We start from the raw sequence: 14,277 nt of genomic DNA, 5'->3' as shown, positions 1-14,277 counted from the left end.
TGGTGTTCTCTGTATTACCTGGAGTTGAATATTATCCTGCCTTGCTAGGTTGGGAAAGTTTTCCTGAATAATATCCTGAAGAGTATTTTCCAGCTTGGATTGATTCTCTTCGTCACATTCAGGTACACCTATCAAACTTATATTAGGTCTTTTCACATAGTCCCATATTTCTTGGAGACTTTGCTCATTCCTTTTTATCCTTTTTTCTCCAAACTTGTCTTCTCGTTTTATTTCATTAAGTTGGTCTTCGACCTCTGATATCCTTTCTTCTTGATCAATTCGGCTGTTAAAACTTGTGCATGGTTCGTGAAGTTCTCGTGTTGTGCTTTTCAGCTCCATTAATTCATTTATATTCCTCTCTAAATTGTCTATTCTTGTTAGCATTTCGTCAAACCTTTTTTCAAAGTTCTTAGTTTCTTTGCATTGGGTTAGAACAAGTTCGTTTAACTCACAGAAGTTTCTTAACATCCACCTTTTGAAGCCTACTTCTGTTAATGGAACACACTCGTTCTCCATCAGGCCTTGTTCTGTTGCTGATGAGGAACTGTTATCCCCTGAAGAGGGAGAGGTGTTCTGATTTTGGGTATTCTCAGCCTTTTTAGGCTGGTTTCTTCCCTTCATTATAAATTTATTCATCTGTGGTCTTCATAATTACCGACTTTCTAATTAGGTTTCTGAGTGGATGTCCAACTTGTTGATTCCCAGTGCCGGAATCTGAGCAACCCACTGCACCAGCTAGAACAGCGGCATTAAGATTGATGGTGCTTTTCTGCCAGGGAATCTCTGGTCTGGCTTCCTTCTTGAGTCCGTCCTTCAATCAGCTGAATAGGTGACTCTGCCTTCCCAGAGCTCCAAATGTTGGCCAAAAGGGGACCCAGTGCCATTTACTCTGCACCGAGAACCGCCGCGCCGGCCACAAGAGTCATACTGGCGACCCGTGGGGCTCCTCCGTTGGGAATCTCCTGGTCCGTGAGCAACAAAAATTCGTCTGAAAGTGTGGTGTCCTCTTGTTCTCTGTGCTTTCACTGGGAGCTACAATCCTGAGCTGCTAGTGATCAGCCATCTTGGATCTCTCTACTTTTTTTTTTTTTTTTTTTTGAGATGGAGTCTCTGTCACCCAGGTGGGAGTGCAGTGATGTGATTTCTGCTCACCGAAACCTCCACCTCTGGGGTTCCACTGATTCTCCTGCCTCAGCCTCCCGAGTAGCTGGGACTACAGGCATGCACCACCACACCCAGCTAATTTTTGTATTTTTTTAGTGGAGATGGGGTTTCACCATGTTGGTCTGGAACTCCTGACCTCAAGTGATCTGCTTGCCTCAGCCTTCCCAAGTGCTGGGATTACAGGCGTGAGACGCTGTGCACAGCCTCATTTATTCACCTACTCAGTTTACTTTTATTTGAGTTCCTTCTACGTGCCAGTCACTGAGTTAGGTTCTCAAAATGTAAGAATTAGAAAAGACAGTCTACGTACTATGTGTTGAAAGTGGCATTTTGTTGTAGCTTGTATCATATGTTGTTTCAAAGTAGTGTCCAAACTGGAAAGAAAAATTAACAGATTAAGAATCTGGAAGTCTACAGCTAACATTAGGAAATAAAGATCAATATGACATGAATTCTCATGGACTATCATATTTCAGATGGACTTGAGGTCTATGGTGTTAGTCTATATCCTTCCAACTTTTGTATCTTTTGTATGTTTGTTTGTTTAGGAGAGATTTAAGCACTAGACTCAGATAAATGACAAGTCTTGATAGGCCAGGACCAGGGGAAAAGCTAGCCTAAGTCAGAAGACATTATTAATTTCTGTAGACGAACAGATAAAGTCCAAACAGAAGTAAGAGAAAAGGAGGACTACCCATCCTTTAGAAACCTTACAGATAATAAAATATCCACTTGACAGTAAAGTGGCATAGGTGGTTCAGCTGTGGACAGCTCTCCTGCCCCAACCACTTCACTGAGAGATCACTGCACTGGAAGTTATTACATCCCTGCATTTCAAATGGCCACGGCATTTCTTTTGCTAACAGCAGGAAACAAACAAACAAACGAAAAAGACAATGTTAGATTACCTGAGAAGGCAAGGGTTTGGGCTGCACGACATTCCTCAGGTCATATCTTTCCTGGTTCCAGTTGCCCATCAGGGTACGGTTTGAATAAGTATTCTCATTAGTGGTGCATCTCCATCCATACTGGAAAAATTTGGACATACTATTCCAATCTGTCCACACTTCACCATGGCCATCTGCATTAATGAGGCTGCCACAGTGTGGGTTTGTGAGGAAACAGGCGAGGTTCTGTCTCTGGGAAAAGACAAGAATAGAAAAGCTTATTGAACAAACCAGAAAACAGGAAAAGCATCCTTTTCCACTCTTATTTTACACAGCCAGGTATAACACAAGCACACTTAGATCCAGGCTTTGTTATGGTTCTGTTTCTTTCTCTCTAAGTCCTGGAATCTTTTGATCTATTCTCTCAATCAGCAACAGTGGATGACTATATAGATTAAACCCACACCCCTGCTCCCCAGAACCCGTAAAAAGACAGGAAAAACTCCAGTATTCCCAAAACAATATGGATAATTAGCTAAATTTTTAGGTAATTTTGAGATGTAGGCATTTAGGGACTAAGGACACTGCTATAGTCAAAGAGAATAGAAAGAAATGAGAGTTGAATAACTCTCACAGTAAATGAGTAATAAATGATCATTTCCTTCCTTCTGGCTCAAATGATGCCTCCCCTGAAGTTAGCTTGTTTTTATCTCACATAAAATTTTATCTTCATATCTTTCACTGTATTTATAACTTTATACCATATATTGGCATTTTTAAAGTCTGTATTATATCTCCCATACTGAGCTGTATGCCCCTAAAGGACAGGATCTGTTTTATTCATTATTGTACCCTGTCCTGCCTGTCCTCCCCAATTAATCTGGTTTGCCTATACCAGATAATCAATGTCTGATTTCATTTTTTATAAGGTAAAAACTCAATCTTCCTTTTTTCCTCAAAATGTAAGTCTGGTCCCCTGGCTTAGGAACAAGGTAATACCTTCCCTGAAGAAGAGTAACTTGATGTTGAGTAGGTTGAGCTATTTGAAGATTTCTTAGGAGAGTGACAGAAATCCTTATTTGGCTGTTCCATGTTCTTTAAAGATGTCACCAAACCTGGCTTTCCTAGTACTCCAAAGAAAGAATAACCCAGATTACCATGGGCAAATGGCCATGTTTGGGAGTCACCACCCACTTGCCTTTGCACAGGCAGAAACAAAGCCAATAATGTGGCATTGAGGATGACATCTCAGGTAACTACCCTCATACAATCTGCCTTTGTGAAGACAGGTGCATGCACTGATATTATCAAACAACATGATGACCAGAGTAGTTGGTCCCACAAAGACCAATGGGCCTGGTACTCAGACTGGAGATCTAGGTGTCACTGTCTCTAGGGCTGGAATGACAGACATCACCACCCACTCAGTTGTCCAAGCCAGAGGCCTGCAGCTTATCTTTGACTCTGACTTGTCTTTAACATTCATCCAATCACTAGGTCTTGTTGATTTTTGAATCAGACCACTATCCTCCATTCCTACTGGCAAACTTCAATTCAAATCACTGTCAGCCTTGTCTCCATTACTGCAGTTGCCTCGTCTTATCCTGCCATCCGCCTTGTTTCTCTCCAAACCTTTCTCCATAGGAAAGCAGAATTTTTCAAAATCAAAGTATAATTGTATCATCTTCTTATTTAAAATCTTTCAGTGGCTTTCTACGGTTTTCAGAATAAGGTTCAGCCTGCGAAAATAGCTTACAACAGAACAAAAAACCAAATACGGCATGTTCTTCTTACTGAAAGGGGTCCTTATCCAGATCCCAAGAAAGGATTCCTGGATCTCATGCAAGAAAGAATTCAGGGTAAGTCCCTAAAGTGAAAGGAAGTTTAAGAAAGTAAAGGAATAAAGAATGGCTACTCCATACGCAGATCAGCTCTGAGGGCAGCTGGTTGCCCATATTGTGGTTGTTGATTATACACTAAACAAGGGGCAGATTATTCACACCTCCCTTTTTTAGACCATATAGGCTAACTTCCTGACATTGCCATGGCATTTGTACACTGTCATGATGCTGGTGGGAGTATAGCAGGGAGGACAACCAGAGGTCACTTTCATTGCAATCTTGGTTTTGATGGATTTTAGCTGTCTTCTTCACTGCAACCTGTTTTATCAGCAAAGTCTTTATGATCTGTATCTTGTGCTGAGCTTTCTCATCCTGTGACTAAGAATGCCTTAACTTACTGGGAATGCAGCCCAGGTCTTAGCCTTATTTTGCCTAGCCCCTACCTATTCAAGATGGAGTTGCTCTGTTTTAAACACCTCTGACATTCTCACTTATAAATGTGAGCTAAATATTGAGTACATGTGGACCTAAACATGGAAATAACAGACACTGCAGACTACTAACTAGAGTAGGGAGGAGGGGGTACTGTGGGTTGAAAAACTATTAGGTGCAATATACCAATGTAACAAACCTGCAACCTACCTGGGTGCAATATATCCATGTAACAAACCTGCACATGTACCCCCATATCTAAAGTAAAAGTTTATTATTTTTTAAAGGCTTACAATGCTCCCTATGACCTGGCCCTTGCCTAACTCTTCAATCTCATCTGTTACTCACTCTCCCACCAACCGTGCTTCAGCCAAACTCAACTATTCTGTTTCTCCATCATGCTTTTACGTATATTGTTCCTTCTGCCTCTTCACGCCTCTTGACCCAGTTAAGTGGCACTTTTACCCTCTCAGCTTTCAACTCGGGTTCACCTAATCCAAGGAGTCTTTGACCCACTTTGCCCAAAATCTTGGTAAAGTTCTCCTTCTCTGTGCTCCCACAGCACGCTGAATCACTTCACGCATAGCACACACCCTACCATATCAGAGTTGCCTCTTTTGCTCTGTGCATTCCCCACTAGACTGTAGGCTCAGTGAAATCATAGGCCATATCTTGTTCATCCATATATCTTAACCACCCTCAGTGGCCTGGCATATAACAGGCACTGAATAATCTTTTTTGAATGAATAGAAGACAGCAGATTGAAGCACCTGGAGAAGTTTTGAGCAGCAGAGATACTGGGATGCAGCCATTTCGGACGAGATGAAAAAGGTTTCAAAATCCTCTGCGTCTGGGGCATGCGAGACACAGTACAACCTCTCTTTGGCCTCAGCCCGGCCCCGTTTCTTTCACTCAGAACTCTTCTCACACCCCAGCGTTAGTGACTGCTTGTGACCTCATGCAGGTGTGATGAAGTCGCTCAAGGCCATGCTCTGCGCTGAAGACACTGTGATCTTCCCGAAGGGGTGAAGGGGCGAGGGGACCGGGGAGTGTGCGTCCTGCTTTTGAGCTCATAGTTACTATTCTCCCTGGGAGTCGGTGCACCAGTTCGTCCAGACAACCGGACGCCATGAGTACGTCATCAACTAGTGACGGGTGAAGGGGGGGGCAGGCAGAGATCCGCGAAGGAAGTGACGTAAAACGAGCGCCACAGAGAACGCGCGCCCGGAGCCCAAGGAGGCCATGGCACCTCGGCGCCTCCTGTTGGTTGGAGAGGGGAATTTCTCCTTCGCCGCTGCTCTGAGCGAGACCCTGGATCAGAGCACTCGTCTTACTGCCACCTGCCTCCAGCTCCCGGCCGAGGTGGCTCGGGATCCGGTGGCCCGGGAGAATCTGCAGTGCCTGCTTGAGCGAGGTAGCGAGACCCCGCCTCTGCGAAGCCCCGCCCAGCTGCCGGCACGTCCCAAAGTGGAAAGGGTGGGGGCGTGGGTTTGTAACACACAAGGAGATTGTTCTTGATCGTCCCCCGGATTTTCACATAAAGCCGGCCTTGTGCCCAGACTTGGGCTGGTCTGCACGGTTTAAATTAGGAAGAGTTTTTCTGTTCCAGTCCTTAAGACATCCTCCTGTCTATATTTTGCGCCCCCAAACTGTCTTTGTCAGGTATTGACGTACGTTTCGGCGTCGACTGCACTCAGCTGTCAGATGTCTTTGAACTGCACGACAGGGAATTTCATCAGATTTATTTCAACTTTCCGCACTGTGGACGCAAAGCTGGCGTAGCTAAGAACAGGGAACTGCTTGCCAAGTTTTTCCAAAGGTGAGGAAAGGAGAGCCCTCACAAGTGAAATGTTTAAAATGTCCATAACATAGTTACTGCACCCAAACATAAGGCACACGTGTAAGCTACTATGATATGTTTAGAAGAGAATAAAAAGCCCCAAAGGAATCCCCAATTTAGTTGGAAAGACAGATATATAAACCCTAAATGCTAAATGAAAGTACACATAGTGTACCCTTGGGCGTGTAAAAGAGGATCATTTATTTTTGATAATGCAAAATAATGAGAGCCATATAGTCTAATGGCTAAGAACGTGCACTTGGAAGCCAGACTGCCTGAATTCAAATTCCACTGAACAGTTTTGTTATTTTAAGCAAGCTTACTTAATCTTTACATGTTTCTGTTTCCTCAACTGTAAACTAGGGATATTGATAGTAATTAACTAGGCCAGGCGTGGTGGCTCACGCCTGTAATCTCAGCACTTTGGGAGGCTGAGGTGGGCAGATCACCTGAGGTCAGGAGTTTGAGACCAGCCTGGCCGATGTGTTGAAACCCTGCCTTTACTAAAAATACAAAAATTAGCCAGCCGTGGCGGCACGCTGAGGAGGCCGAAGCATGAGAATTGCTTGAACTCAGGAGGTGGAGGTTGCAGTGAGCCGAGATCGTGCCACTGCACTCCAGCCTGGGCAACAGAGGAAGACTCTATCCCCCTACCTCCAAAAAAAAGGTAACTAACAGCCTCCCTCATAAAATTATTGCGAACTTAAAACAGTGCTTTACATGATTATACCACAAGATATGATACTATTGGAGGTGTCCGATGGGGCATAGCTGTCAGTAAACTTTTGACAGAGGCAGTATTTTAAGCTAGTATTTGGATTGCAAGAGGGCAGTGAAAATAATTTTCTAAATGGGAAGAAACAGCCTAAGCAGTGAATCATGTATAGGAACTGTGCAGATATTGACCTTTCTGTGACATACAGATGAGCAACACAAATGCAAAGCAGACACTGGTCAGCCAATAGTGTCCATTAGTGGGTTGAACATTTAATTTACATTTGCATTTACTTCCAGCTACTTTCTTTGTATTTTGGGGGTCTAATAGATTTTTGCACATAGGTATGATTGGATTTTAATTATTGCACAGGCAAACCATGTGTATGTTGCCAGCTCCTGTGGTAATTTCCGCTTGTTGATGATAATTAGTTGGTGTTTCTTTTCTCCCTATTAGCTGTGCAGATGTTCTTGCAGAGGAAGGAGAAGTCCACGTGGCATTATGTAGAGGACAAGGTGGAACTCCTGTGGATAAACCCCAGAGAGAATGGCACAACAGCTGGCAAGTGGTTGCCATGGCAGCCCTGGGTGGGCTTATTTTAAGTGATGTGTATCCATTCAGCTGTAAAGCTGTGCCAGGGTACAAGTGTACTGGATATAGGTAGGTAATAGCATAGGTCTAAACCTTCTGCTTTTTCATCTGTCTCACTAATGATAACAAAATCTCGTAGACAGACTTTTAGGCCATGCCAATTAACTGTTTCAGTCTCTAAAAATACTTGTTTATTTTAATAATGACAGACTTCATATTGGTGTCTATTTTGCAAGGAGTCAAGATAAGTCCTTTCATGTAGAAGGTGCTTTGAACCATGTCTTCACCAGGAGCTTACCCTTCGAAGATTCTCAACCCAGAATCTTCAGGATCAAACTGGGTAACCAGTGGTTTTCCTTTCGAGAACCAGAAGCACTTGTAGGAAAGTTGAACAGGTAACTGGAAGTCACTTTCATCTTCAGTTGTATGCTGTTTGTCTTGATGGCAACCATATATTGAATGGATGGTACATAAATTGTTAGTGATGTTGGTGCTATGTTTATTTGTGAGCCTGGCCTCCTTAAGCTTCTTTAGAATTAAAAATTGTCATATTTTCTGATATATTGTAGGGATGGTGGCTGTCAAAGTTCTGAAATACCTGCTTCTTTCTCCTTATGGTAGATGATTTCTTTGTTTCCTTTCAAGATCATTTTAAGAATAATTCTTTTGTATCCAGCTGTTCGTGTTTTAATTCTAGCTACATTATAATTATTTACTGTTTTCAGTTAGAAAAATTATTTTTGTATGTGTTTAAACAGGGGTTTCCTGGAAGCACCTTCATGTCATCCTATCAAAACCATAAATGAGAAACTCATTGCTGAATTAGGCAAAGCTTTCCATCTAAAAAGGCTGAAATGTTCCTTCCCTTTGCTGCCACAGGAAGGTGCCAGTGTTCTTCCTTTCTGGAATTGTGACTTTCTGTCAGCTGCTTTTTGGATTAGTCTCCATGAAGATAACTCAAATTCTGAGTCCCTGACTGGTGGGACATCACAAGATGTGGAAGACTTTCTAGTGTCATTTTCAGAACTTAGCCTTCCCAAGAATCCTGGAAGAGATGGCAAAGAAGCAGCTTATGAAGGAATCTGTGGCCAGGCTAAGGTCTGCCTTAGACCTTCTCTCCTAGTTCATGTTCAGGATATTATCGAAGTACCAGACTTCCTCTCAGGTTCTCTGCACATCCTCAGTGGACCTGTCTTTCAGAAGTGCCACATTTTGCCTTTCACAATGCCAGCATTTCACGAGACTTTATTTATCCTTGGGCTTAATAAAAATCTGAAGGATGGCTGTCTTCAATCACTGCTGGATCATCTGAAGGGCATTGTAGATAGCCTGCTGACTCAGACATCGCCAGAGATCTCTAAGCTGAGCAGTTTAGTTGAATTTGTCCTTCAGTCAAATGGAAAGGATTATATGATTCATGTAAAGACTGATAATTTTAGCCCAGATTATACTGAGGATCTAATTATTGGGTCTGTTACCACATCTGCAACAAGCATTATACATAAAGACCAGTGTTTTGTGTTTGTGTCCATGAACTTGGACCTATTAGCCATGCTTGTCTGGTGTATCTCTGACTGGAGAATGTTGTGGACGTTTGATAACCGTTTCCTGAAAAATTTCGTCCCTGGAAAAATAGAACCCTTTAAAAGTCATTCTCTGTATCCTCCATGTTACGTCCATGATATTAGTTTTTGGATAGATGAGAAGAAAGGATTTGATGAACTAGAGTTTCACACTGTGGCCCGAGCAGTGTCCCAGGACACTGTTATATCCATACAGTTTCTTAGCCGTTATCAGCATCCAAAGACTCAACAGGTCAGTCTCTGCTATAGATTGACCTACCAGACCTGTGACAAGGCCCTCACCCAGCAGCAGGTATCATCAATGCAGTCCCAGTTTAGGAAGGAGATTCAACAACGCCTATATGTTACACCTCGGTAGTTTAAATTCTTTTCTACGGTGTGATCCTACATTGGGGGGGATGTGGAGGAAAATGACCAACTTCTAATCAGTAGTCCTTTCTGGATTTTTTTTTTAATCTTTTACTTTGTGACCATAGCTGCTGTTGGTTGATCCTAAAGATACCTTGACTCTGTCACTTAAACTTATAGATTATAATGTACATAATTGGTGACATTTGGAGTTGTGCAATATTTTGGTCCTGAGAAGTGACTGAAACAATAAGCAAAACAGCATTTTGTACTCAAGATGCTCTATTGCTGAAGGAGGCTGTAGAACTTAGGAGTCTCATTAAATACACATATGTTTTCCACACTGTAAATTATTCTTCCCTCAACTTTCTTGTATCACTTCATTAAATCACCTTATGAAAGTAATTTTTGGAGTCAGACCAACATTTATTAGCTTCGTAAGTTGTAAGTATTCCATATTAGTTTTGGTATTGTTATCATCATCATAATTTTAATTCTGTGGTTGACTTGTTAAAGTCATGGAACTAATAAAGCTTCAGATTTAGGGTTAACATTTGGATCCTCTAAAGCCCATGTTGTTTCTGCCACTTTGTTACTTTTTTGCTAGTCTTAACAGTAATTGTTCAACTGTGATTAACTCCAAACTTTGCCTCTCTAGATTTTGGGGCCTTCTGTTATAAGTACCTCCAAGGGACACTGGAAAATTAACTTAGCCTAGGTTTCTGCAGAATGCGGTACTCTAATGTGAAGTAATGTATGCTCCTGTTCATAGTTAGGCTCCACATTTGGGATTATATTCTGTGACGGACATGACTGTCTTATTTATTCTTGGAGAAAAGCATTTAGGAAAGCAAAAATGGAAGCACAGAGACAAATTAGGAGGTTATTGCAGTAATGCAAATGAGAACATGATGACCTGGACCAAGGTAGTAAAATGTTGGGTTGGATAATATCTGGAAGGACTTGCTGATGAATTAAACGTTTGTGTGTGGGTGAGAGAGGTGTGCGGTTAGAGAAATAAAGGAATTAAGCAGGACTCCTCAGTTTTTGACCTGGATACCTAGAAGATTAGAAGTGTCATTCACTGGGATGGAAACACTGTCATCCCAGTAATGTTTGGGGAGTAAGTTTGGGGAGTGGGATAAAGAACCAAGGGATCTCTTAACGGACACATCTATTGCTGAGCTCTCCACATATATTATTTTGCTAATTGATGGCAGGTAATGTGATTTATCCCTTTCTTCTTTCCTCAGTAGTGTTTGGTACATGGAGGAGGTGGTGTTTGATCTGGATCTTAAAACAAGGGCAGGAATGTAAAGGGAGAATTATTAGGCAAGTAGGGTGTGCATTTCAGGCAGAGGGCATCCATGAACAGAGATATAGATAAGGGAGCATTTGGGGGCACTTTCTAGGCTAATTAGCTGGAATGTAAAGTGTGAATAGGAAAGTAGTGGGAGATAAGATTTGAAAGGTAGGTTGGGGCTGGAGTTCATGCAAGACCAAATGCTAGAATAAGGAGTTTTTACTTTACTTGGTAGGCAATAGGAAAAAATCTGATTTTTTTTTAACTAAGGAGGTGACACAGAGTAGTGCTTTGGAAAATTAACCAAATAATGTTGTGCAGGATGAATTTGAGATGAGTAATCCCTGTGAAGATGCTATTGTGTTAGTTCTAGGTAGAGAGGTAGGGAGGGACCTGCATTAGAGTTAAATGAAAAGGAGGAGATGGGTATATGAGATACAGCTAGGCTGGGTGCAGTGGCTCCTGCCTGTAATCCCAGCACTTTGGGTGGCTGAGGCAGGTGGATCACTTGAGGTCAGGAGTTACAGACCAGCCTGGCCAACATGGCAAAACCTAATCTCTACTAAAAATACAAAAATGAGCCAGTGTGGTGGTGCACACCAGTAGTCTCTGCTACTTGAAAGGCTAAGCAATGACAATCTCTTGAACCTGTAAGGCGGAGGTTACAGTAAGCTGAGATTGTGCCACAGTCAGCCTGGGTGACCAAGGAAGACTCTGTCTCAAAAACAAAAAAAAAGCTAAGCTGGATACTTGAACTTGGTAACTAATGACTGCATGGCATGCAGGAATTGAGCAATATGATCAATTTTCATTTTCAATACTTAGGAATTTTTGGAAGGAAATCACAACCTTCTAGGACCTTGTCAAGTTTAGTGTTCCCTCTATACAGTTACTGGCATGGAGCTCCACGGAGTAGGATATAGCTCTGTGATTAGGAGAGTGGATAGAGTGTCAGGATTAGATGAATGACCCCCAAGAGTCACAAATATGATATTATCAACATGCTAGTATAAAAAGGATTGTAGGAAATGAAGACCTTTCACCCGATCTGGTGGGAAGAGCATGGGCTTTTTGGTAAGATAGTCCTGGGCTGGAATATAGCTCCACCATTTACTAGCTCTAAGTTTATTTAGTTTCCTGATCAATAAAACAAGGTGGTTGTATTAAGTTTAAAAAGCATAAAATATGTAAAATGCCTACCACAATGCTGAAGTAGCAATGACAGTGATGGACGTCTGATTCAGTTTGCCACACAGAATTTCATCAGTCTACATTCTGCCATTACCAGTTTGTCAGTCTGAAACAGTTTTTAGCTACAGGCTGTCTCTGTCGCTCTCACCAAAATACAGAGAAGGCAAGGTATTAAAAATGACATTTTTTTTTTTTTTTTTTTTTTTTTGAGACGGAGTTTCACTCATGTTACCCAGGCTGGAGTGCAATGGCGCGATCTCGGCTCGCCACAACCTCCGCCTCCTGGGTTCAGGCAATTCTCCTGCCTCAGCCTCCTTAGTAGCTGGGATTACAGGCACGCACCACCATGCCCAGCTAATTTTTTGTATTTTTGGTAGAGACGGGGTTTCACCATGTTGACCAGGATGGTCTCGATCTCTTGACCTCGTGATCCACCCGCCTCGGCCTCCCAAAGTGCTGGGATTACAGGCTTGAGCCACCGCGCCCGGCCTAAAAATGACATTTTAAGGACTTCTCTTTTAGTAGATAGCTGTGCTATGATATTTAACTGAATACTTCGCATTTCACTATGTAGATTTCTTTAATCACTTTCTATTTGTGCTTTCATTTAAATAGGGGAGCTGTGGTGGTGGTGGTGGTGGTGGTGGTGGTGGTGGTGGTGTGTGTGTGTGTGTGTGTTTAGAATGGAGAATGTTGAAAAGTGAAGGAAGAGAGGGTTGGAGGAAGGTAGGAATGGCCAGAGTTACAGAGTTAGAAGTAGGTGGATGGGACAGCCCTGGTGAAGAAACTCAAGGCTCCGGTTCTATTTCTTCGCTACTCGAGGATCTGCCCCGATTGGCCCAGTAACTCTACAATTTAGTCTTTTCTGCGCATGTCAAGATCTTTTGTCCCTCGGCGGACACCGTTTACCAGCCAAAGCTAAGTCTCCGCGCTCACCGACTTCATAGGGTGCCGAATCTTTTTTCCCCTAGCTTGCCATGGCGAGCCGAGGGGCTCGGCAGCGCTTGAAGGGCAGCGGGGGCAGCGGTGGGGACACGGCCCCGGCCGCGGACAAGCTGCGGGAGCTGCTGGGCAGCCGTGAGGCGGGCGGCGCGGAGCACCGGACTGAGTACGTCTGCGGCGCGGCAGGGGCGTGGCCGGCCGGGTGGCCGGCGCGGCTGGAGGGTCTCAGCAGTGTCGCGCGGGGGCTCGGTCTGGCCTGGCCTCCCCGCCGAAGGCCCGCGCTCCCTCTTCAGCTGGGTCCTATTGCTCTTCCTGGGCGGGTCAGCATTCGGTCTTTGCCCACCTTAGATCCCTCCACTGCGGGTCCCCCGCTTTTGTAAAACAGTCTTGGAGTGTGGGTCTGTGATGCTCCTGGGCTAGGCCTAGCGTGGGCACAGCGTCTGTGGGAGATGTTGACAGGATAAAAGAGTAAACCTTTTACGGCTTTTCCTCACAGCTCCTTTTATTCTCCCTCAAGTTCCGACCCTTTACTGGGCCCACCCAACCAGCCACCACCTCTTCCCAAACCTGGGAGGCAGCAGGTTAGAACTGCATTAAAGAAGGTGTCAACATATGGAATTGCAGTAAGCTATACGTAGCTTGCACCTAGGCTTCTATTTGAACTTGAGGGGTAATGAATAAACCCATGAAAAGCAATGACCTTGCTAAGAAAAGGAAAAAAATGAGAATGACAGCTTTGTGGCCTTCAAGTGAGTGATTCGTTGGCTTGGGATAAATGGATTGTCGCAAATGCAAGGAGCTAAAGTGTATGAGTTAATTTATGCCTTAAAAGCAGGAAGTGGAAGGAGCGATAGAGTGATTAAAGTCAATTCTTCAAAAGGCCGAGGCAGGAGGATTACTTGAGCTGAGGAGTTTAAGTCCAGCCTGGGCAACACAGCAAGAGCCTATCTCATAATTTTATTTTTTATTTTTGAGATGGAGTTTCGCTCTTTTCGCCAAGGCTGGAGTGCAATGGCGCGATCTCTGCTTACCACAACCTCCACCTCGCAAGTTAAAGTAGTTCTTCTGCCTCAGCCTCCCAAGTAGCTGGGATTACAGGCATGCGCCACCACACTTGGCTAATTTTTGTATTTTTAGTAGAGACGGGGTTTCTCCATGTTGGTCAGGCTGGTCTCGAACTCCCGACCTCAGGTGATCCACCTGCCTCAGCCTCCCAAAGTGCTGGGATTACAGGCATGAGCTACCGCGCCCGGCCACAATTTTTTTCTTAAAAATCTGAATTATTTATTCATTTTACTGAGAAAACAATTAGCTATTCACCTTTTTAGATGAATAAGTGCTTTGATTGCTTTGATGTCCCTTGTCCTTTTTGCCCTTTCTATCTAGATTTAGGTCTTCTGATTAGTAGGTCCTGACATACTTTTTTTTTTTTTTTTTTTT

General features: G+C 43.3%; 3 protein-coding genes across 5 annotated transcripts in view; 2 read left to right on the top strand and 1 right to left on the bottom strand.

Moving 5' to 3' along the window:
* Positions 1-1,311: 1,311 nt before the first annotated feature.
* Positions 1,312-5,236, bottom strand: CUNH11orf1 (chromosome unknown C11orf1 homolog). Of its 3 annotated transcripts, XM_017517685.2 has the most exons (5): positions 5,095-5,236; positions 3,507-3,683; positions 3,051-3,180; positions 2,073-2,303; positions 1,312-1,538 (listed from the first exon to the last, which is right to left on the bottom strand). In XM_017517685.2, exons 3-5 carry the CDS (start codon positions 3,141-3,143, stop codon positions 1,467-1,469), a joined length of 396 nt encoding a protein of 131 aa, XP_017373174.1. In that variant the 5' UTR covers positions 3,144-3,180; positions 3,507-3,683; positions 5,095-5,236; the 3' UTR covers positions 1,312-1,466. The 3 variants fall into 3 exon arrangements, with proteins under 3 accessions (XP_017373174.1, XP_017373175.1, XP_017373177.1); XM_017517686.2 differs by lacking the exon at positions 5,095-5,236 and having other exon boundaries at positions 3,507-4,431; XM_017517688.2 differs by lacking the exon at positions 3,051-3,180 and having other exon boundaries at positions 1,313-1,538; positions 3,508-3,683.
* Positions 5,237-5,524: 288 nt separating this feature from the next.
* FDXACB1 (ferredoxin-fold anticodon binding domain containing 1) lies at positions 5,525-9,952 on the top strand. The gene is made up of 5 exons (XM_017517666.2): positions 5,525-5,738; positions 5,987-6,143; positions 7,336-7,539; positions 7,707-7,865; positions 8,229-9,952. The coding sequence occupies exons 1-5, from the start codon at positions 5,567-5,569 to the stop codon at positions 9,409-9,411; spliced, it is 1,875 nt and encodes a 624-aa protein (XP_017373155.1). The 5' UTR covers positions 5,525-5,566; the 3' UTR covers positions 9,412-9,952.
* Positions 9,953-12,626: 2,674 nt separating this feature from the next.
* Positions 12,627-14,277, top strand: part of LOC119469395 (alpha-1,2-mannosyltransferase ALG9-like) — a 10,016-nt gene continuing 8,365 nt past the window's right edge. The window contains exon 1 of the mRNA XM_037734602.1: positions 12,627-13,003. Within this exon, the coding sequence (XP_037590530.1) occupies positions 12,873-13,003 (131 nt within the window). The 5' untranslated portion in view covers positions 12,627-12,872. The remainder of the gene's footprint in view (positions 13,004-14,277) is intronic.

Source organism: Cebus imitator, unplaced genomic scaffold (genome assembly GCF_001604975.1).
Source record: "Cebus imitator isolate Cc_AM_T3 unplaced genomic scaffold, Cebus_imitator-1.0 Scaffold641, whole genome shotgun sequence".
Lineage (NCBI taxonomy): Eukaryota > Metazoa > Chordata > Mammalia > Primates > Cebidae > Cebus > Cebus imitator.
This window is presented reverse-complemented; position numbering and strand designations above follow the sequence as displayed.

What these genes read in the sequence shown, in the direction of transcription:
- FDXACB1 (XM_017517666.2), top strand. Translation starts at nt 5,567, where the DNA reads ATGGCACCTCGGCGCCTCCTGTTGGTTGGAGAGGGGAATTTCTCCTTC. An exon ending in GCAGTGCCTGCTTGAGCGAG is followed by an intron (nt 5,739 to 5,986) that starts GTAGCGAGACCC and finishes TGTCTTTGTCAG; the next exon opens with GTATTGACGTACGTTTCGGC. An exon ending in TACAAGTGTACTGGATATAG is followed by an intron (nt 7,540 to 7,706) that starts GTAGGTAATAGC and finishes CTATTTTGCAAG; the next exon opens with GAGTCAAGATAAGTCCTTTC.
- CUNH11orf1 (XM_017517685.2), bottom strand. Translation starts at nt 3,143, where the DNA reads ATGGAACAGCCAAATAAGGATTTCTGTCACTCTCCTAAGAAATCTTCA. An exon ending in GTTACTCTTCTTCAGGGAAG is followed by an intron (nt 2,304 to 3,050) that starts GTATTACCTTGT and finishes GTCTTTTCCCAG; the next exon opens with AGACAGAACCTCGCCTGTTT. An exon ending in CCAAACCCTTGCCTTCTCAG is followed by an intron (nt 1,539 to 2,072) that starts GTAATCTAACAT and finishes TTTTCTTTCCAG; the next exon opens with TTTGGACACTACTTTGAAAC.